Source organism: Glycine soja, chromosome 14 (assembly GCF_004193775.1).
Source record: "Glycine soja cultivar W05 chromosome 14, ASM419377v2, whole genome shotgun sequence".
NCBI classification, from domain to species: Eukaryota; Viridiplantae; Streptophyta; class Magnoliopsida; order Fabales; family Fabaceae; genus Glycine; species Glycine soja.
Genome location: NC_041015.1, coordinates 2325310 through 2345893, shown reverse-complemented (window position 1 = coordinate 2345893; position 20584 = coordinate 2325310). Strand labels below are relative to the sequence as shown.

The 20584-nt window shown below is 33.9% G+C and overlaps 3 protein-coding genes across 3 annotated transcripts; 1 reads left to right on the top strand and 2 right to left on the bottom strand.

Moving 5' to 3' along the window:
• Positions 1 to 303: 303 nt before the first annotated feature.
• Positions 304 to 6969, top strand: LOC114384993 (regulatory protein NPR3-like). Its single transcript, XM_028344890.1, has 4 exons — positions 304 to 1598; positions 4377 to 5130; positions 5506 to 5703; positions 6412 to 6969. Exons 1-4 carry the CDS (start codon positions 1053 to 1055, stop codon positions 6684 to 6686), a joined length of 1773 nt encoding a protein of 590 aa, XP_028200691.1. The 5' UTR covers positions 304 to 1052; the 3' UTR covers positions 6687 to 6969.
• A 1546-nt stretch (positions 6970 to 8515) lies between these two features.
• LOC114383026 (phytoene synthase 2, chloroplastic-like) lies at positions 8516 to 11267 on the bottom strand. Its single transcript, XM_028342605.1, has 5 exons — positions 10723 to 11267; positions 10158 to 10208; positions 9891 to 10063; positions 9346 to 9581; positions 8516 to 8972 (listed from the first exon to the last, which is right to left on the bottom strand). Exons 1-5 carry the CDS (start codon positions 11093 to 11095, stop codon positions 8603 to 8605), a joined length of 1203 nt encoding a protein of 400 aa, XP_028198406.1. The 5' UTR covers positions 11096 to 11267; the 3' UTR covers positions 8516 to 8602.
• Positions 11268 to 15367: 4100 nt separating this feature from the next.
• LOC114383282 (shikimate O-hydroxycinnamoyltransferase-like) lies at positions 15368 to 17923 on the bottom strand. Its single transcript, XM_028342913.1, has 2 exons — positions 17403 to 17923; positions 15368 to 16876 (listed from the first exon to the last, which is right to left on the bottom strand). The coding sequence occupies exons 1-2, from the start codon at positions 17829 to 17831 to the stop codon at positions 15902 to 15904; spliced, it is 1404 nt and encodes a 467-aa protein (XP_028198714.1). The 5' UTR covers positions 17832 to 17923; the 3' UTR covers positions 15368 to 15901.
• Between the last annotated feature and the right edge of the window lie 2661 nt (positions 17924 to 20584).

Sequence of the window (20584 nt, the reverse complement as noted above, 5' to 3'; positions counted from 1 at the left end):
AAAAATTAACACATCCAAAAATAAATGATTAAAATAAAACTCCAATTCTAATATAAAAAAATAACACAAAAATACACTTGACATATAAATTTGTTGTTTTGAATATGAATTAAATGAACAAACAAAGATGTGCGAGAGATTAAGTCATTCACTGATGTACTAACTTTTTATGCTTAAATTTCCTAACCACTTTTTCCTCCTCCAATCACATGTTTTGTATATGCATTTATAATTGTACTGATAAACATGAAAACTAGTAGTACATGGTCACAATATTTATATATTAAACTTTGGGTCATCCTCACAAGACGAGAAATTTGAGAGAGAATAATAGAAAGAGAAAAAAGACAGAACAATCAACGTGTAGTTTGCGTTTTCTTTCCCTTTCAAGAACACAGGTCTCGGTTCCCGAGCATCATCTCTCTCTCTCTGTTTTCCCATATCTTCTGTTTCCCGTCGTTGGTCAACCTTTGTTCATTGGTTCTCTTTCTCTTTCCATTTCAAGTCTTCGCTTCTTTGGTTCAAAGGACTTGAGCATTCTTGATGTTAAACTAGCCATCTTCTTCAGTTTCTTCTTCTTCTTTTTCTGCAGCGTTTTGAAGCCTCTTCCAAGAGTCTCTTACTTAAGATCTGCTGTCGAGTTCATCTTCCCTCTTAAGTCTTAACGGGTAACACCCTGTATGTAATATTTATTCTTCTTTTGCTCTTAACGTCTTTCCCATGTCAGTTAAGTTCTGAAAGTTCAAATTTTTTGTTCTCACGCCTCAATTTATTTGATGGATCATCCCCAGATGAAAAATCATCTCAGTTTTTGCTTCTGGGAATCTGAGTTTTGTTGCTTGACTTGCAAGTGACTTTGGTCTTGTGGTAGGGGAAACAGTGACCTTTCTCAATTTTGCTTATTTAATTTGAGCTTAGTTTGTTTAGTTATAGATTATGTTAGCTAGCTTTTCAGTTTAGATGGGTACTTAAAGGGGTTTAATTTCTTCTTTTGCTTCTAAATTTAGTCAAACAGTGCTTTGACTCAATTGGAATCTCGTATATTTGGAATCATGGATAACTCATATGATTCATCCTCATCCTTGAGTTTCGTATCATCTCACCTGTCACATGGTTCTAGTAATCACAACGTGTCTTCCACCACCAGCAATGAGCATGGGGAAAATATTGAAATTTTGAGTCTGAATAAGCTCAGTGGAAGCCTTGAGAAGCTATTGATTGAGGTTGAGTATGATTATAGTGATGCTGAGATTCTTATTGAGGACATCCCTGTGGGTATTCATCGCTGTATATTGGCATCGCGTAGTCCGTTTTTTCATGAGCTTTTTAAGAAAGGGACTGATGGATCAGGGAAGGAAGGAAAGCCAAGGTATCTCATGTCAGATTTGATGCCTTATGGCACAGTTGGATATCAAGCTTTCCAAGTGTTCTTGTACTATCTGTATACTGGAAGGCTAAAGGCTTCACCAACAGAAGAGACAACATGTGTTGATGAAACATGTATCCATGTAGCATGCCGCCCTGCTATCAATCATGCCCTAGAGCTGATGTATGCTTCTGTGACTTTTCAGATGAAAGAGCTAGTTTTACTTTTTCAGGTATTTTGGTTGTCATTTTTAATTCTTCTTCCTTTATCTTATTACTAATTTTTGCGTGAAAGAAAAGAAATGTGACAAATTTGGAGCAATTCTACAAAATCATTCTGTGCTGAATAACAGAAATACTACCCGTTAAATTTTTCGGCAAATGTTAGTTGTTAGAATGTTAGTTTTGTTGTCAGAGGAGATCGAACCCATAAAGTTTTCCCACTTTCTTTCTTCCTTAGAATAACTTTGGTGCCAGATCTCAAGATCTGATCTTTATTGGATCTTCCAATAAAGGAGTATTAGAGATCTCGAAGGTGGAGGATGAGTTATGGTATAAGAACCCTGAAGATTCCTACACATGATTAAAAAATAAATATTTTTACTCAAAAATATCAACAACAACATGCGGGAAGCACCAATAGAAGAGGAGAATAATAAAAAGAAAAAACAAAAAAAAGGAGAAGAAAAAAAAAACAAATAGACCATAAAAACCAAAACAAAATACACATACCTAGAACCGCAAAAGGGAAGGGGGAGGGAGAAGAAGGAAGAAGGAAGAAGAAGAAAGGAAGAAGGAAGAGGTGAATGACAAGAGAGAGGGAGGAGAAAAGATCAAAAAAAGAAGAAAGAAAGATTGATTTGCGGAAATGACAACAAAGGAAAAAAATTAGTCATTGGCAGACACTACTAAAAGTTATACTAAAAATACTTATATTTAATTTATTAAATATTTAAAAGTGGGATCCATATAGGATCTACTAAAAATTATCTAAGATCTCAAAATGAGATCTACACTAAAGAAAAAAAATGATACAGATCTTGAGAGATCTTCAATCCCACATGTCACTATAAGGTATATCAAAAAGTGATCTAAGATCTCAATTTAGGATCTACCACTACAGATGCTCTCAGAGCAACTTTAGTATCAGATCTCGAGCAAGGATTTTGAGCTCAAGATCTTGATCTTCCAATAAAGGATTAGTAGAGATCTACAAAGTGGAGAATGAGTTATTGTACAAGAACCCTGAAGATCTCAGCACATGGTTCAAAAATAAATTTTTTTACTCAAAAACTAGAAATGATCAACTACAACATGCGTGAAGCACCAATAGAAGAGGAGAATGATCAACAAGAAAAAAACCAAAAAAACCAAAAACAAGAAAAAAAACAGGTAGATCATAAAAATCAAAACAAAATACACATACCTCGAACCACGAAAGGGAAAGGGGAAAGGGAGAAGAAGAAGAAGAAAAGAAGAAGGAAGAAGCGGATGGCAAGAAAGAGGGAGGAGAAAAAAAATCCAAAAAAGAAGAAAGAAAGACTGATTTGCGGAAATGTCAACGAAGGATAAAAAATTAGTCATTGGGAGACACTACTAAAAATTATACTAAAAAACTTATATTTAATTTATTAAATATTTAAAAATGAGGTCCATGTGGGATCTACTAAAAATTATCTAAGATCTCAAAATGAGATTTACCACTAAAGGAAAAAATGATAGAGATTTTGAGAAATCTTCAATTCTACCAAAAAATTATCTAAAATCTCAATTTGGGATCTATCACTAAAGATACTCTTAATCATTCAACCCACCTTATATCTCCATACTACATGTTAAAGTATTCCTAATGTTTACCTAAGACTAAAAACATATAAACATTGTACATTTGGGAAGTTTTGGAAATTGTTTCCGACTTACATGTGTGTTTTTTGGAATGTGTTCAACACTTTTCTATGTGCATAGTTAACAAATTTTGAAATAGATGTACACCTAGCCTGCACACACATATGCACACTTGTGACTACATTATGTACGGGTGTTTGCGGGCCGGTTTAGGTTAATTTTGATCAAATTTAGGAATCAACACAATCAAATTTGATTGGTTTGGTTCGGTTTTCATAATTTTTTTTAAATCCAACCCAACCTATTCATTAACGGTTTGGTTCGATTTGAGTCCACAAATTACTCATTTAAATTTAATCTTTCTTTCTTAGAACTACTAATTTATATCATGATTTTTTCAAATATCCAATATAATTAACACAATATTATCAAAGGTCTGAAAGTAGTAAAATTGATTCATTTAATGTCATCAACATAATATTCTAAAATATACTAATACAAATTAAAACAAAGTATTTTTCAACGAGGTTTATTATAATAGTCTAAATTATAGTTGTTTCCTACAAACTAGTTTCTTGTAACTAGATTTGTTAAAATAAATGAATAAAATATGATACATTAATAATATAAATATGACTGAAAAAATTAATATGAAAAGATGTGAAACAAATAACAATGTACCTAAAAGTAATATCTTAAGAAGTTTCAACATTAGTAGTCTCAATACTTGTAGTTCCAACACACTTGGAGTTGGAGTTTCCAATATTAGCCGTATTTAAAGTCAAATCAAACAACTCTAGAAATTTTGATCGGTTTTGATCAGTTCGGTTTGGTTTTAATCAGATCTATAAATCTAAACCAATGATCTAACCTAGATATGAATGGTTTTGATCGGTTGAGTTTGGTTCAATTTTGATCCAAATACATAAATGATCCAACTCAAACTGTTTGGATTGGTTTGGGTCAACTCAAGTTCGCGGGTGATGTGCCTGCTCGGTCTGATTTTAGACGGCTGCTTTTAGCTTCTAACATATATCTTGAGGATGATATTTAGATCCTATATTACATTCTCTCTACTTCTATGTTTCTCTATTATTACAAAAAAAAAAAAAGACAGACATCTTTTGCTTAACAAATCTACTGTAAATATCTCTTTACTGATGCAGCGGCATCTCCTAAATTTTGTTGAGAAGGCTCTTGTGGAAGATGTCATTCCTATTCTTATGGCTGCTTTCAACTGCCAACTAGACCAGCTTCTCTCTCGGTGCATTCAGAGAGTAGCAAGGTCTGACTTTGACAACACATCTTTGGAAAAAGAGCTCCCTCATGAAGTTTTGACTGAAATCAAATCACTCCGACTCCCATTTCAGCCAGAATCCACACCTAATGCAATGGAAGCGGAGTCCTTGAATGAAAAGAGTATCAGGAGAATCCACAAGGCATTGGACTCTGATGATGTTGAGCTACTGAAGCTTCTTCTAAATGAGTCTAGTGTCACTCTAGATGATGCATATGCCCTGCACTATGCTTGTGCCTATAGCGATTCTAAGGTTATTCAAGAAGTTCTTAGTCTAGGCATGGCTGATATTCTTCGTAGAAATTCCCGAGGATACACAGTTCTCCATGTGGCTGCAAGGCGAAAGGATCCATCCATTTTGGTAGCACTACTGAATAAAGGGGCACGTGCATCAGATACCACTCCAGATGGACAAACCGCTCTTGCAATTTGTCAGAGGTTGACAAGATGCAAGGATTATCATGAGAAAACAGTGCAGTGTAAGGAATCTAACAAGGACAGGCTTTGTGTTGATGTCCTGGAGAGGGAGATGAGAAGAAATTCTATGACTGTGAATATGTCTGTTTCATCACAGTTAACAGCTGATGATTTGCACATGAGACTGGATTACCTTGAGGATAGAGGTAGGGCTTTCTCTTGTCTAGGTCACTTTGTTTCTATGAATATTGGGTTTCGGACCTTTTAGCTGAGTTGGAATGTTGAAAAGGTAAAAATCAGAAAATTATTTTCCATTGTTCAGAAAAATACATCGATTGATACAAATATATAAACTCTAATGAGACTATTCCAAATCGAGAATAAATCTGTGCACAATCAAATCCTCCTAATTACAGTAGTAATGGTAACTTATTAATTACAAATGCATAGATAATGCCAGTAAGCTGTTATTTTACTTTAGGAATATGCATGCATCATAATCACAACAAAACTATATTTGCATGATGCTTTTAAATTTGGAGGCCTATGGACATGAAATTAACATGCTCCATATGTTGCAGTTGCATTTGCTCGACTGTTGTTTCCTGCTGAGGCTAGGGTAGCCATTGAGAATGCTGAAGCAGATTCATCATCACTGTATGCAAATTCATCGGCTTTGAAGGTCACAAATGGCAACCCGAAAGAAGTAGATCTAAATGAATCTCCCTCGGCTCGAACCAGAAAACTCCAGTTAAGATTGCATGCCCTTATGAAAACAGGTATGTCCAAGACAATTTTGAAATAGCATCCTTATAGAGGTTATGCATCTGTGGAATGTGGATATGATATATTCTATTAACACCAAATCTAGCTTGCTTGTATGTTGCCTTAGTTGGAACATGCCACAATTGTGAAAATATCAGAATTACATGATGCCAACAAAAAAGTAAAAATAAAAGTTTCCTCTTAAACAGATGGAGTGTAGTAACTACTAATTAATAAAGAAACTTTTTATCACTTGTAGTACTCTCTTATTTTATTTTATATATGCAAAGTTTATTTAAAAACACAGTACAAGCGATACTCTAACTCATGTAAAAGAGTCTTGTAAGACCAAATGAGAGGGATAAGAGACAAGTTATAGGATTATACACCAATCAGAAAAGGAGCATTGAACACTACTTATTTTTTCCTTAAAGCATGTCTATGATCTAACCTTAATCAATTCTAGATTTCTAGCGTGCTAGTGAAGTTAAAATGAACACCCTGAAACAAAATATTGTTTCTTATAATCTAAGTAGACCATATCATAGCGTACCAAATGGAACTCAAATTTTCCTTCTTATGATAGAGCTACATTTGTAATACTTTACAGCTTAACAGAAATCGAAATGAATTTAATGCAACCTGCAATTGTAGAGGAAAAGAATGATGGTGGTCTAATGTTGTTACTAAAACTCTGAGAATGCTTTTTGAATTATGTACAGTTGAGAATGGTAGGCGCTTCTTTCCCCATTGCTCTGAAGTGCTTGATAAGTTTCTGGAAGACGACGAAATGCCAGATGTTTTCTTCCTAGAGAAGGGCAGTGAAGAAGAGCAGAGAATCAAAAAAGCACGCTTCATGGAGCTTAAAGATGATGTGCAAAAGGCATTTCACAAGGATATGGCTGAAAATAACCATTCTGGTTTTTCATCTACGGTGTCTTCCTCTTCTTCCTCAACTCGTAGGGAAGGTCTTAACCATAGAGTAAGGAGAAAATGAAGTCCATGTTCTTCTATGTAGAGTGTTGCAACTTGCAAGTAGAAGCCGTGGAATATTTAGAAAAAATAAGATGGAATGTTAAATTAGGGGGTTTTGCTAATGAACTTGGGAGATTTTTACTAGCCTGATTTAGTTTCTTATAGTTGTTGGACCAAGAGAAGAAGAAAAATAAAAGAAGACGAATTGGCTTATAGTAATATCTTTGTTCCTTTTCGAAGACCCAAAAGTGTGTATTTTTTTCATTGTTATCTGATTATAGATTGTTATATAATTGAAAATTTTACCTCCTGTAATAATTACTTTAAAGATCATATGCATCACTCTTTAAAAGTCATTTTTAATTGATTATCCTTGCTAAATTATATATATATATATATATATATATATATATATATATATATATCCATTGTACACCAAAATAATTGTATATAGATTGAAAACATATAAAAACTAAACTCTTGTTTCAGTTGCAACAAGGAGTAACCCTTGTCTTCAACAAAGTAATGGAAGGTTTAATGTGGACTTATTGCTATAGTCAAGCTGGTTGAGTGTTGTTTAGAAAATTATTTTTTTTAGAATTGATATATTAATATAAAATAAAATAATATATAATCGGGCATCCAAAAGGACTAGTGGGATGAATATCACCTTTACTGTTGAAGTCTTTAGTTGTAATGAAATGATAATTGTGATGTTACACGAACCAACCAACTTAAAAGGTGAAATTAGATTTTGTTTTCAACAATAACACGTGAGATTATGTTGTCACTATCAGACATCAAGCCATAAACTATTTATATATTAAAGGATTAATGGATTCCAGCACAACTCATGGAGGGTGTCTCAAGATTTTTAATTTTTTTTCCTTATTTTAATCCTGGGAGTCAGAGGATCTAAATTTGAAAAGCCAAATTACTTCATTTTTTTCTTCCTTTTCTTAATCTTTTGTTCGTATTTGTTAAAGTATAAATTTGAAGTAGAATCTCAAGTCACATATAAATGAAAAAATTAAATATTATATAATTGAAAAAATTCATAAACTTAAGTATTAAAATTTTGGGTTAAAATATAATATGAAGTTCATCATGATTGCTTATATCTCATTAATGAAAATTTGACGGGCATTTACATCCTGGACATTCCAACAATTGGTATTAGAGAGGATATGGACAGCTACTGAGATGAATCAAGAAACTTGTTGGTAGAAAGCCCAACAAAGCAGGAGTAGTAGAAAGCCCGAAAAAGGGTGTCCTCTTAAGCACGCCACGCACATTAACTAGATAATAGAATTGCCACTTTTAACATTGATTAATTAATCACCAAATAATCCTTGCAAGTTTGCAATGTTCATCAAATTACCAAGCTTTTTTGTTTCCCCCATTGCATGGGACCTTTTACATAAAAATAAAATATAAATAGGAGAAAAATACTAATTCAATAATAGAAGAGTTTTTCTTATTGAGAAAAAAAACATTTTGTTTAAAACTTTTAGTTTAGAAAAGTCTCAAAAGTAAATTGTAGAAGATTGTTTTCGAGGTAACTTGTAAATATCTAATGGCAATTAATTTGATTTAAAGATTGATTAAAAAGTTAAAGAAATTAATATCTTGTTTTTTGAGTAATTAATTAATTAAGGATGATTAAATTTTGATTTGATAAGAAAGCTCCAAGTCATATAGCAGAAAATTAAAAAAGAAGTGTAACTCAAAAGTAAAATGTTGTTTCCCTTTGAAGAATGACCTCTGAAATTTATAATATACAAATGGATTAACACATTTTTCCTTCTTTTTTTACACATTTTAAAACTGATTACCATGCTTGCAAACTCATTAAATGAATGGGTTGCTCTTCAACACATGCTGGTAACTTGAGATGTATACAGTTGTAACTCAATAGTATCACACATTGTATAACAGTTACCTCCTAACCATTTTGGTAAACTTCTGAGGGCCTAGAAGTGAAAAACCATAGGCAGTAGGTAGTGACAAGAGTTTCTTTACTTTTCCTACATATGCCCTTTTTGTGAAGTTATTATAATCATTGGCTTCAATGGAATCTAATATTTGCCTATACAACAACAACGATGCCCACACAGGCCACCTGCTAGCTGAGTTGAGCTCTGCAACCCCTCTCTCTGCCTCATCAAAAAACATCCTCGCCCTCTTTATTTGTCCCTTCATGAATTTCCGCCATTTGTCTGTAACTCTTCCGCGGAAAATGTCATCATCTGAAAGGCCAGCTTGTGCCAATTCATCTTGTGGGAGATATACTCTTCCTCTTCTAGCACTATAATGATCAAGAACTAGACCAAGTTAGACAAAACATAATTTGAATGATGTGGACAATTAAAATTAAGAGTTTAACTTTCATGTATGTACATTAAAGATTTTTATATTAGAAAAGTAATTCTTATAAAATCAACAATCTTTTCATATATGATAGTCGATATAATTAAATTCTAAAATTAAATGTTGAGTGGCATTGACTTAATTGATTGTATGAAACAAGTACTATTTTGTTGTTAATGTTGTTATTTTTATTCATTTCTTGGAATCTTATGGTGTGATGTGAGATACCCTTGAGTGACAAGATGTTAAATGCCATTTGTTTATTGTTTTTGGTTTAATTGCAATGCATTGAAGTGTTCAAAGAACCTTACTCTTCTCCAACATCTCTAAGTATGTTGGTAAGTTGATTTGCAATGCCTAGAGCCAATGCAGCATTATAAATGCTCTCTGATGAAGCATTTGATTCTGGTGCTATCCCCATTACTGGGACACTCATAAGGCCTACTGTCCCAGCAACATAGTAGCAGTAAAGGTAGAGCTCATCAAAGTTATTGTATCTTGACTTTCTCAGGTCCACCCTCATCCCTTCGATCATGTCCTTGAAGGGCTGTTTCAAAAAGACAATGCAATGTCATTTGGATCAGTTTTAGCACATAAAAAAGAAGGTGAAATCTATTCTGTATAAGATGACCAATTTGCATAGGTGCTTTTGGCATTATTCTTTATCCCAAATTGGAGTTTCACTTTGATAATATGCGTAATAAAGGATTACATAAATGTCAAGTAAGTCAACATGGATTATCAAAGGTGAAACTCCAATTTTGATCAGAGAACAGCATCAAAATCAACTAAAGAACTTTTTATGTAAGGTTTGTCCTAAAATGGGGTAATGCTTAGATTTGGGCATGTAAAGTACCTGAATATCAACCGGGTACTTTGAGACAGTATGTGAGAGGGCAGCATCATACATATCATAGGGTCGACCTTCAAAAACATCACTCAATCGTTGCTCCCACCTGTCCAAGGCCCCAGGGGTGATGTGTGAAGCATTTGGGCCATCCACTAGCTCATCAGTTCTTCTGCACCACACTGCAATGCACAACGAATAATTGTCAATTCCAAAATAACTCTCACTGGAGAAGCTGAAGTAGCAGTGAGTGTGTAATATAATCTAATCACATACCATAAATTGCCCAAATTGCTTTTCGGCGCTCTGCAGTCATCAATTGTGTGCCTAGAGTACAGTTTTCAAGATGAGTCAATTCAACAACAAAATATATTATTAACAAATAAAATTTAAAAATAGTTAAAATATTTTAATCTAGCTGCCAAGTACTTTTCTGTAGCACAACAAAACAAAAGGCATATATCATATGAATTGAACTTTGTAATTAGACTTAAGGTTTAGGAACAAAACAAACATTTCAATTATATTAACGTTGTGGTGGAAGAGGAGAAATTACTACTTGGTCGAGATCATCATTGTTTCTTGTCTCCAACAATCTCCACATGACACATAATTGAATTTTATGAAATATTTGTCGTAAATTAAAAAACTTCATTATGTGTCATCGTGCAAAGATTAACTGAGATCATGAACACATAATAACTTTGAACCATGAAATAATTTTCTGGAGACAGAAAGACATTATTTAGATATGATGGGGAAAAAAAATAAGAGGGCTGAAATTCATTTGAATTAGAAATAATGAATGAGAAAAGGCTCAAAACAAAAGAGCAGCAAGTACCTAAGTAAAATGTCTTGGCATACTCAGCACAAACTTCACCACACCGATCATAAGCCGCATTCAACAGATCCACATTGTTGAAATCAGCCTCAACATCTTTGTCCAAATCCAAAGCTATTTTTGTACCCCTTTTGTGTTCTTTTACCAAAGCTGCTTGCTTCAGAACCACTTCATAGACCCTCTCCTCTGAAGATCTTGAAGTCTCAGTAGCTGCCACTGCACTTGAAAAAGCAGAAGTACCACTAGCAAAACTGATTCCAGAAAATCTCTTTTGTGTTCTTTCACCACCACTACTACTCCTGCATGAAAAACTCACCAAGGAGTTGATGTTCTCTTTGGGTCCACAACTCACCCAAAGAAGAACACCAGACATCTCAAGAACAAAGCACAATTTCCACTGCTGTTGATGCAGCTCCACAAGTGAAAGTGCACACCAATGAAAAGAGAGGGAAAGAAATTGGATGAAAACCTTTTGAGAATGAGTGTATACTTGTGTTAGCAAAACTATGATGAGGTTTGTTTTTGTTTGTGTGGCTGTCACATTAGAACCTTCCCAAAGATATAGAGGAAATTGTGAATGTAATCCTATAGCCTTAACACATGTCAAAATGTATGGACAGTGGCCGTGTAATCCTTAACGTGATCAACTTGGGATCAACTTGTTTGTCTTTAGTGTACGACCCTCTTCACTCTCAGCCTCTCTATTTTGGGCATAATTTTGTTTTGTTTTCTTTCTTTTATTTCATTGTATCCCCAGAAAAAAGGGGCAACCTTACATTACATTTTACGTGTGTATGTGGTCCTATCTTTTGTTTTGCTTGTGTAGCTGTAGAATGGATGGCTTAAATGCCTTTGAAAGTGTATTTGAGTTATTATAAATATTTTGATGTTTTTTTATTTTTATAGATATAAAAAAATATTTAGAATCATAATTTTTCTGTTGAGGCTGCATCACACATTTAAATAATGTCTTAGTAGGCAGAATTAATTTTATTTGATATATATTATTTTTCACGAAAGGAAAAAAATAATTGTATTTTGCAATATTACATTAAGTAATTTTACTCGTTATTTTTTAATTAATTGGCACACTCACTTAAGTACGAGTTAGAAAGTAGAAAAGGGAATCAATGCATCCAACACTAAGAAGATTTGATCCACAAACTAGATACCATGTTAGATCTATATATATTATTATCAGGGTAAAGAGACAGCAACATATGCATGTAATTAATGTTATGGTTCATTATCAATTCCTCCGAGAATTGAAACCTAGCTCTCTTTTTTTTTGTCCTACGATTTTTTATTTGATATTTAATTAATTTTTTTTCTACTAAATCGATTCATTTTGGGATAAAGGGAAATCTGACTTGATAGAAGCAACGCTACTTGTAGATTATTTTATTCGATCTTTTACGTTTATAGTCCACCCCGTTAACTATTTAGACTAAAGGCACTATGCAAGTCAAATGGTTAAGAATATATCTTAATTGATTTGAACTTTTATAAAAGTTAATTTTAACATATGGAAGAAATTTATTTTAGGAAGAAATTTATCTAAACATAATCTGAATATTTGCCTCATTAATTGCTGAAAATAATGATAAACTAAAATAACCAAAAGCTGTAAATTCTTTTTTGTCATGAAACACGAGATGCCACAGGAATATTCGACTTTCGAGCCTCAAGTTTCTTCCTTGGGGTCTCAGCCTCATGTGTATGCAAAAACAAATTGAAGCACACCACCACGTGCACTTCGTGTCAACTTGATGGAGCTGATCTCCAAATAACGTGTGAACGTTTTCCATTCTCTATCGTGGCAGAAATTGAACCAAACCTTAAACTATCTAACAGGCTATCAAATGTAGAATATTTCTTAATTCTCATACCATATATTTTTTATATAAACATTTTCTTACTTATTAAATAAAGAAAAAAATATATATTTTGTATTTTAAAGACATCAAATATATTCATTTTTATTTAATATTTGTTTTTATAAAATATTAATTAGAGCATTAAGACGAATATTTGTTTCCTACCACAATTCACCTTGATGCCAATTCAGATGCGCATCAAATACTCTACCACGAATACGACAAGTTTGGAAGTTCACACGGTTGGTTTCTTCTTTTAATAACATCAACTCTTCAAGTAAAACCAAACATAAATGCTGACTATATTAATTGCACCTTAATTAAACATTAGATTAAACATTTCATTACAACCCGCGGAAACTCGTAATAAAATTAATTTTGTATAAAACATTTCATTAAACATTTCTTTTTCTCTATCACACGAATAATTAATTATTCTGTAATTACATCTATAAAAAAATTCCACTTCAGTTTTTTTTTTTTTTGTCAAATATCACCCAAGTCATTTTATAATACATCTTGAAATATGTTCCTTGTGAAAGATAAATAACAAATTCACGTAAGGATTGTAGTCAAAATTCAAATATGCCAAGACTTGAAATGCCCTTTATATAACAAGCAAAGCAATGCAACTGCATGCTATAATAATAAATAATCAACAGAATATAAGATTCAGCATATATAACTCAACCATGCTGCTAGCTATAGCTAATTGCAGTAGTAGATAAGAAATCAAATCGCAAGTGGGCACTTTCAAGTTTTTAACTTGGTGTCCTTAGGAGCGTCTAGATTCTTGGAGATGGTTTCATACGTTTCCTTCAAAAATTTTTGAGTGTTAAATAACTCTTTCTAAGCATTTATGAGGGACGGAATTTAGCGTAGTTTAAGATTTTGAACGTTGGCGTCACCTTGTCAACAAATTAAACAAAGGGATATGCTTTCATGAACTTTTAGAATCCCGAAAGGACTTTTGTCTTTTTCTCTCCATTTTTATGGTGAATGTATGGACAACTAGCTAGCTGGGTGATCAAGGAAAGGCCACGCTAACCAATCAGAACCAAATTAATGGTGAGCTGTTAATATTGTCAAGCAATAAACAATAAGGAACTTGGTCAGAATTTTCTTTTTAAATGTTTCATAGAGAACCCAATGCTATTTTACATCCGAAGAAAGAAAGAAAGCAATAGAACAGAAAGATGCGATAGTAGTAGTATGTAACAAAAAGAAAACAAGAAAAAATGAGAAATCGTACTTGCATTGTTTCGAGGTGTCCAAACAATAATACCCTATAGGTTGAGAAAACCCTAAGTAGACCACATGAATTTCGGCAAAGGATCGGACAAGGGTGAACGTATTTTGCTTTTTTAAATCACAAAATGGTTATCACAATTTTCTTTTGAAATAACAAAAATAATTTTATAATTCTGTACACTTTTTTTAATTATATTTTTACTTCCTAATATTTTTTAAATTTTCACTTTTATTTCTTGAACAAAATTTAATCAATCTTAGTTCTTGAACTTTTGTTGTTGAATGATATTGATTTTATTATTTATTTTACTGTACTAAGTGTCGATTCGGTTCATTTTTGAGAGTTAAAAACTATCATAAAAAGTTTAAATAAATAAGTTTACGAGATTAACAAGTCATCAAATGATGAGACAATTAAAAAGAAAAGTAGATCGAATGACCAAAAAAAGATAATTTCCTTTGAAATTTATCAAATAAGAGTAAATTTTGAATTAACACCGTAAGTCGTAGAATTTTATACCACTTCAAATTTTGAAGCCGTAAAAATTGATGATTTTGTTTTATTTTATTGAAGTTGTAAAAACGAAACAATTTTAATTTTTTATTTAATTTTTATATGAAGTCGTAAAATCTTTTATAACTTCAAACTCATTCTATTTTTTATTTTTAAATCATGAATATTAACAAATAATATTAATTTAAAATTTATCAAATAATAGAAAATTCTTTTAAAATATTTTTTGATTTGTTTTTACATTTATCATTAAGTAAATTAATAATTTCTTACAACATTATTAATTAATTTTATTTGATAAAAATATTTTAATATTAACAACATAAAATAATTTAATAATGAAATAGTTGTTAAAAAAATATAATACATTAATATAAAATGAATAATAAAAATTAAACACAAACATAAAATTGAAGAGTAAAAATAATATCAACTGTCAACTTATTTATATGAACAGTTATTATGATTATATTTTTCAGATTTACACAATGATTTTTTCTTAGGTTTATTTGAAATTTTTTCGTCCATTTTATTATGTATATGATTAGTAATTAGTTTTCTCGTTGTACGTTGTACCTTGTCACTTTGAAGGATCATGCATGAAATATTAACCTAGATATTTAGATCATTTATCTTCCCTTTCTAATGAATCGAACCAATGTTAATAAACTTTTAAATGTTTTTGAACTTTCATCAATCAATATTGAATAGTTGTATGTGTTCTTGGTGGTTTTGTTAATTTTGCAACTTGTTGACACTCAAATTTAAGAATACGTAGTCGATCGCTTTCTATGTCGTTATACAAGTCAATTTTCACACCTATAATTATGAATTTCTTTTATATCTCATTAATTGACAAACATTGATTTAGGTTAGTTATGTCGCGATTGTTACGGGTCTGATATATTGCAGAGGAGAAAAATAACTAACTCTATGCTATATGCTATAGTAATGGATAATGATGCTTCGCTGCCCTTTTTCTCATTCAGCAGTGGAAAATATAGTGATTACAAGTACCAAAAATCAGAAAAGAAATATTGCCAAACTGTAATAAGCACTATGATGGTTATAATAGAATTTCCATCTAGAAGCATCTATTTAATTAAGTAATGGACTAAAGGAGCTATTAATTATTATCTTCACACGTATCCTTGCAGCTTGCTGGGTTTCTTAATAGTCCTCTTGGGTCGTGAAATGTGGGCTGAGTTGCTAATTAACAGCGATTGCCATCCGAATAAGCCATTCAACGATCCCTTATTCTAGCTACCCGCAGAGATGATTGTAATTGGTTGCTTTCAAGTTTCAGAGAGAAAAGTTAACACAACTCTACCAGCTTCGGATCGAGTATACGCTTTTGGGTAACGAATAACATGTAAAAATAAATACTGCAATGGCCAGAATAACATGTAAAAATAAATACTTGCGTCACACCACTTGATACTATTTGTATGGATAAAATTCACACTAGAAATTATTTTCCCTTGTTGCAAATCAACAAGTTGCGTGATTGATGAAGAACAAGCAAAGTCAATGAAGATTAATTGAGGATGTAATCCCAAGAGAAAGGCCTAAGAATTTGAGGAGCCCTAACTTCCATGAAATTCAAATGAGCCTTGAGAAGGTGCATGTAAACCAACCAATCACCATTCCCATTAGCACAAGGCATTGGCATGACATAGCCAGAATCTCCACCCCAAGGAAAATGGTACGATGCAAACACGGGCTTCCCCCACCCAAAGTCAACCTTTGACTCCGGAAACCTTTGCCCTGAAGAAACCACAAAACTAGGTCCTTTTTCTTTTCCATGCCCACAATAAATCCTTGACAAACCAGGCACAGGTCGATGTTCTTCAACCCAATCAACAAGCCCTAAAAAATGGTCTTCTGTCACACCCATCTTCAAAAACTCATGAACTTTCTCCGCCACCCAACTCAATGGCTTTTCCACAAGCTCATCAACCGCATTCCCACCATAGGGAATCGAAAGAACATTGCCAAAATACGAACCCATGTTCTTTTCATCGTTGCATAACATCTTCCTTCCATCAACCACAACACCCATCTTCGCAGCAACGTTTTTCTTACCATCAACACTAGCAGTAGCTTCAGCAACCATCTTCCACAAGAATGCAGAGAAAGACTCGAGCTTTGTGCGCTTCACGGTACCGTTTGAGCTAGCTAGTGCTTGCATGCGGTTCAGGGATTCGCTTGTGACGTAGTATATGCGGCTGATGAGTGGCTCAGATTCGAACACGAGTTTCTTATTAGGATCTGACGGTGGAGGTAGCGCCGAGACGGGAACGTACATGTGGTGGAGTAAAGGGTGGATGGAAGGTGGGCGACGTGGGGTGAGAAGGGAGCGTCGGAAACATGGCTGGGCTGAGATTATGGGCTTGTTGGGCCGGGCTGCTTCGGCCCATGATACGAGGAACATGTTCGCAGAGTAGGCATCAGCTATGCGATGGTCGAAAGTACATGCAACTACTAAACCCCCACACTTAAGCCCAGTTGCCTGCAAAACTCACATGTCTTATGAGACGTGCCTTTAAGAACCAAGACAAAAGTTTATAATACTTCCTTCCTTTAATCCTATATATTATAGATTCAATTATTTAATTTAGTAAGATTAATTAATATTAATAATTTTATCTTAAATTTTTAATATTTTATAAAACTATTATTATCATTAATATTCCATTCTCTTTTAATTATTTTTAATATATTTTTTCTCTTTTTTATTGAGGAATAACCATCATTTTAAATTTAAATCTTATAAAAAAATTAAATTAAATTAAATTTGACTAACCAGTACTCTTGTAATACTTACTAAAAAACTCAAAGAAAAAAGATTTTAATGTAAAATTGTTAGAGAATATAAAAAAAAAAATCATGACTAACATAATTTTTGACATCTCAATAAAAAGAGAAAACTAATTCTTTTAGTTTTCTAACCTGTCTTCTATTATACTAGTTTACATATGCTTGTAAACATTTTCAAAATATAGGTTTGTTTATGAAGTTGTTTTATAGTGTATGACCTGAACAGCAAGCACGCCATGCTTCTTCCTTGGTACAAGCTTCCCTTCAACAGTGTCATCAGGGTTGTACAAGTTGAGGCACTGTAGTTCAACATCAGCTACAGCTTCAACAAAATCTACCCCACGGTTACTGCAAAACAGCTCAGGCTCACCCATGGTGTTGGCCACCATTTCACCAGCAAAAGGGTAATAGTATACCAGAGCCTGAGCCAGTGCATTTTTCAGTGACCCCACCATGGTTCCAAAGCAATAATATTTTTCAGGCAAAGGTTTTTTGTAGCAGAAGAATACACTCACGTCCACTGGGGGAATGAGTAGATCAAGGTTTGATAGTGGCAGCCATTGCTCTTTCATTGGAAGCTCTGGTACCACTATCTCCTCCTTGGTCACACTCACAATGAATTCTCCTTCTCCAACCTTACCATCCATTTTTCAGGAATATTAAAACTGTACGTAGCTAGCTAGGCTTGTTAATTCACGAGTACTACTTGGTTGGCTTATTGATGCACAAGCTGAAAGGGTCGCATGAATTTATTGGCAGTGGCCTAGAGAGACATGCGAATTGAATGTCCAATGTTTGATATTAATGTCAATTTTAAGCTGGATCTCATATAACACAAAATTTGTATCATTAATTCAAATCACGTTGATACAAATAATTGACTGAAAAACACTATTTCCAAGTAGTATCTCATACTTCCCGAACAACATCATAACGTTTATTGTGTGTAAATATTACTGTATTTCTCATAAGAATAACATTAAATGTCATCTAACAAATTAAGTATGGTAGTTGTTGGTGACCACCCGCATGCTACTTACTTTTCGATTGAGTACGTGGTTCTATATATATCCACGAAAGGTCTTTTCGATTGAGTACGTGGTTCTTAAGCATGAGCATTAGGGTGAAGTTGTGGAGACTTTATAATATATGGTGTCACCACAAGGGAGGAACATATGTACAGTTGATGATCTTGTGCCTTACGTGGATAAGTTAGCGATTATATCTGAAGAGCAAGAGAGAATCACTGAGCCAGTGTCACATGGTCCAACATCAGAGCGTGAATTCCCAGCACAAGAGTTTCACATTCTTCAATCAAGTGTTGAAACTCGGGGCATAGGCAGACGAAGGGAGCCTGTTGAAGCGAAACAATATTCCCAACAAATGATGGAGCGTGGTCATGGAATGTATTACACGCCAACAACATTTTCCGAATATCCTTCACAGATGTATCAGTATCCTTTTGCAGGTCATCATACTGATACTTTTGAGACCTCACATTCGTTCGGTGGTGTTGCGGAAACACAACCTCATTTTTTCATGGCCCACTATGACTCCTTCACAGCAGCACGATGCCCCCATGGCAACACCTAACGCCCCATTTGCTCCGCAATGGAATGTACCCGGAGCAATGTCTGATATGGACGACTTATTAGGTGTTGATTTGCGTCAGGATTTTTCTGCAGAGGCTGAGCAAGCAGAAGCGGGGAGACAACGCGGCGGCAGAAGAAATCCTGATCATCAAGCGCGAAGATGGGATCGACCATGTGGCACATCCTCACGACATCACGGACACCATAATGACTGATTTTCATGTATCTGTGTAATTTTGTTGTTGTTTGTAAGACATTTGATTTTCACAATTAATCTATCGCATCTCATTTATTATGCCTTACTAATGTATAGAGTTTATGTTGCACATCAAACTATAATAATAAACTAAGTTTACAAATAAAACTAAAGTTGACAAATAAAACTAAAGTTGACAAACGAAAAATAAGTAGTTTCAGTAACTAAAGCCGAACACCAACGTGATATGTTCTCTTTACGGTTAGGGGTTTAGGAATTAGGGATTAGGCTTAGGGGTTACAGTTTAGGGATTAGGGATGTGGCTTAGGGCTTGGGGTTAGGGTGTAGGTGTTTGGGTTAGGGTTAGAGCTTAGGGGTTAGGTTTTATGGATTAGGGTTAGGTTTTAAGGGTTAGGTTTTATGGATTAGGGTTAGGTTTTATGGTTTAAGGTTAGGTTTTATGTAATAGGGTTAGGTTTAGGGGTTAGGTGTTATGGATTAGGGTTAGGTTTTATGGAATAGGGTTAGGTTTAGGGGTTAGGTTTTATGGAATAGGGTTAGATTTAGGGGTTAGGTTTTATGGATTAGGGTTAGGTTTTTGGGAATAAGGTTAGGTTTATGGATTAGGGTTAGGTTTTATGGAGTAGGGTTAGGTTTGAGGGTTAGGGTTAGGGTTAGAGCTTAGGGGTTGAGATTAGGGGTTAGTGTTAGGATTAGGATTAGGGTTAGGGGTGTAGGGATTAGGGGTTAGTGTTAGGATTAGGATTAGGGTTTAGGGTTAGGGTTAGAGCTTAGGGGTTTAGGGATTAGGGGTTGAAATTGGGATTAGGATTAGGGATTAGGGTTTGGGTTAGAGCTTAGGGGTTGAGATTAGGGGTTAGTGTTAGGATTAGGATTAGGCTTTAGGGTTAGGGTTAGGGTTAGAGCTTAGGGGTTTAGGGATTAGGGGTTAGTGTTAGGATTAGGATTAGGGCTTAGGGTTTAGGGTTAGGGTTATGGCTTAGGAGTTTAAGGCTTAGGGTTTTGGATTAGGGGTTATGAGTAGGGTTTATGGTTATGTTTTTAACTAATGAATTCATGGAACCCCACAAATAGTTAATGTACACAAACCAAAATAAGTAATGTTTTTAACTAACAAATTGATTCAACCCCAGAAATTCAATACATTCAAGAGAACTTAAACAAATACAATTCACTCGACTAACATACATAAATCAATGATTTGAACAACTCTCACGCTCAGATTGCATTGGACAGCAACGCCTGTTATGCCCTTCGGCTCCACATCTACTGCATTTTTGTCGGTGCTCAGATGGTTCTACCCAATTCATCTCATTCCTTATCCTTGTTGATTTTGGCTGACCTTTCGCACGAATTGTAGTTGGGTTAGGGATAAGTGTCCATGCGTCATTAGAAGGAGGAATAGCCGCTTCATTCCCAAGAGGCCACCATTGTGGGGAGTAAGCTTTTAAGATGTGCTCATTTGTATAAACAACATCTATATATTGGTAGTAGTTCAGGTTCACGTAACCACAAGCTGCAATAATATGTGAACATGGATAGTGAAGCGCAGAATACCTTCTGCATTGACAATAATGACCATTCAAGTTAA

Coding starts and splice junctions, on each gene's coding strand:
- LOC114384993 (XM_028344890.1), top strand. CDS start 1,053: ATGGATAACTCATATGATTCATCCTCATCCTTGAGTTTCGTATCATCT. Junction 5,131..5,505: donor GGATTACCTTGAGGATAGAG/GTAGGGCTTTCT, acceptor CATATGTTGCAG/TTGCATTTGCTCGACTGTTG. Junction 5,704..6,411: donor GCATGCCCTTATGAAAACAG/GTATGTCCAAGA, acceptor AATTATGTACAG/TTGAGAATGGTAGGCGCTTC.
- LOC114383026 (XM_028342605.1), bottom strand. CDS start 11,095: ATGTCTGGTGTTCTTCTTTGGGTGAGTTGTGGACCCAAAGAGAACATC. Junction 10,064..10,157: donor AGCAATTTGGGCAATTTATG/GTATGTGATTAG, acceptor TGTGCATTGCAG/TGTGGTGCAGAAGAACTGAT. Junction 8,973..9,345: donor CTTAGAGATGTTGGAGAAGA/GTAAGGTTCTTT, acceptor TGATCATTATAG/TGCTAGAAGAGGAAGAGTAT.
- LOC114383282 (XM_028342913.1), bottom strand. CDS start 17,831: ATGGATGGTAAGGTTGGAGAAGGAGAATTCATTGTGAGTGTGACCAAG. Junction 16,877..17,402: donor ATGGCGTGCTTGCTGTTCAG/GTCATACACTAT, acceptor TGAGTTTTGCAG/GCAACTGGGCTTAAGTGTGG.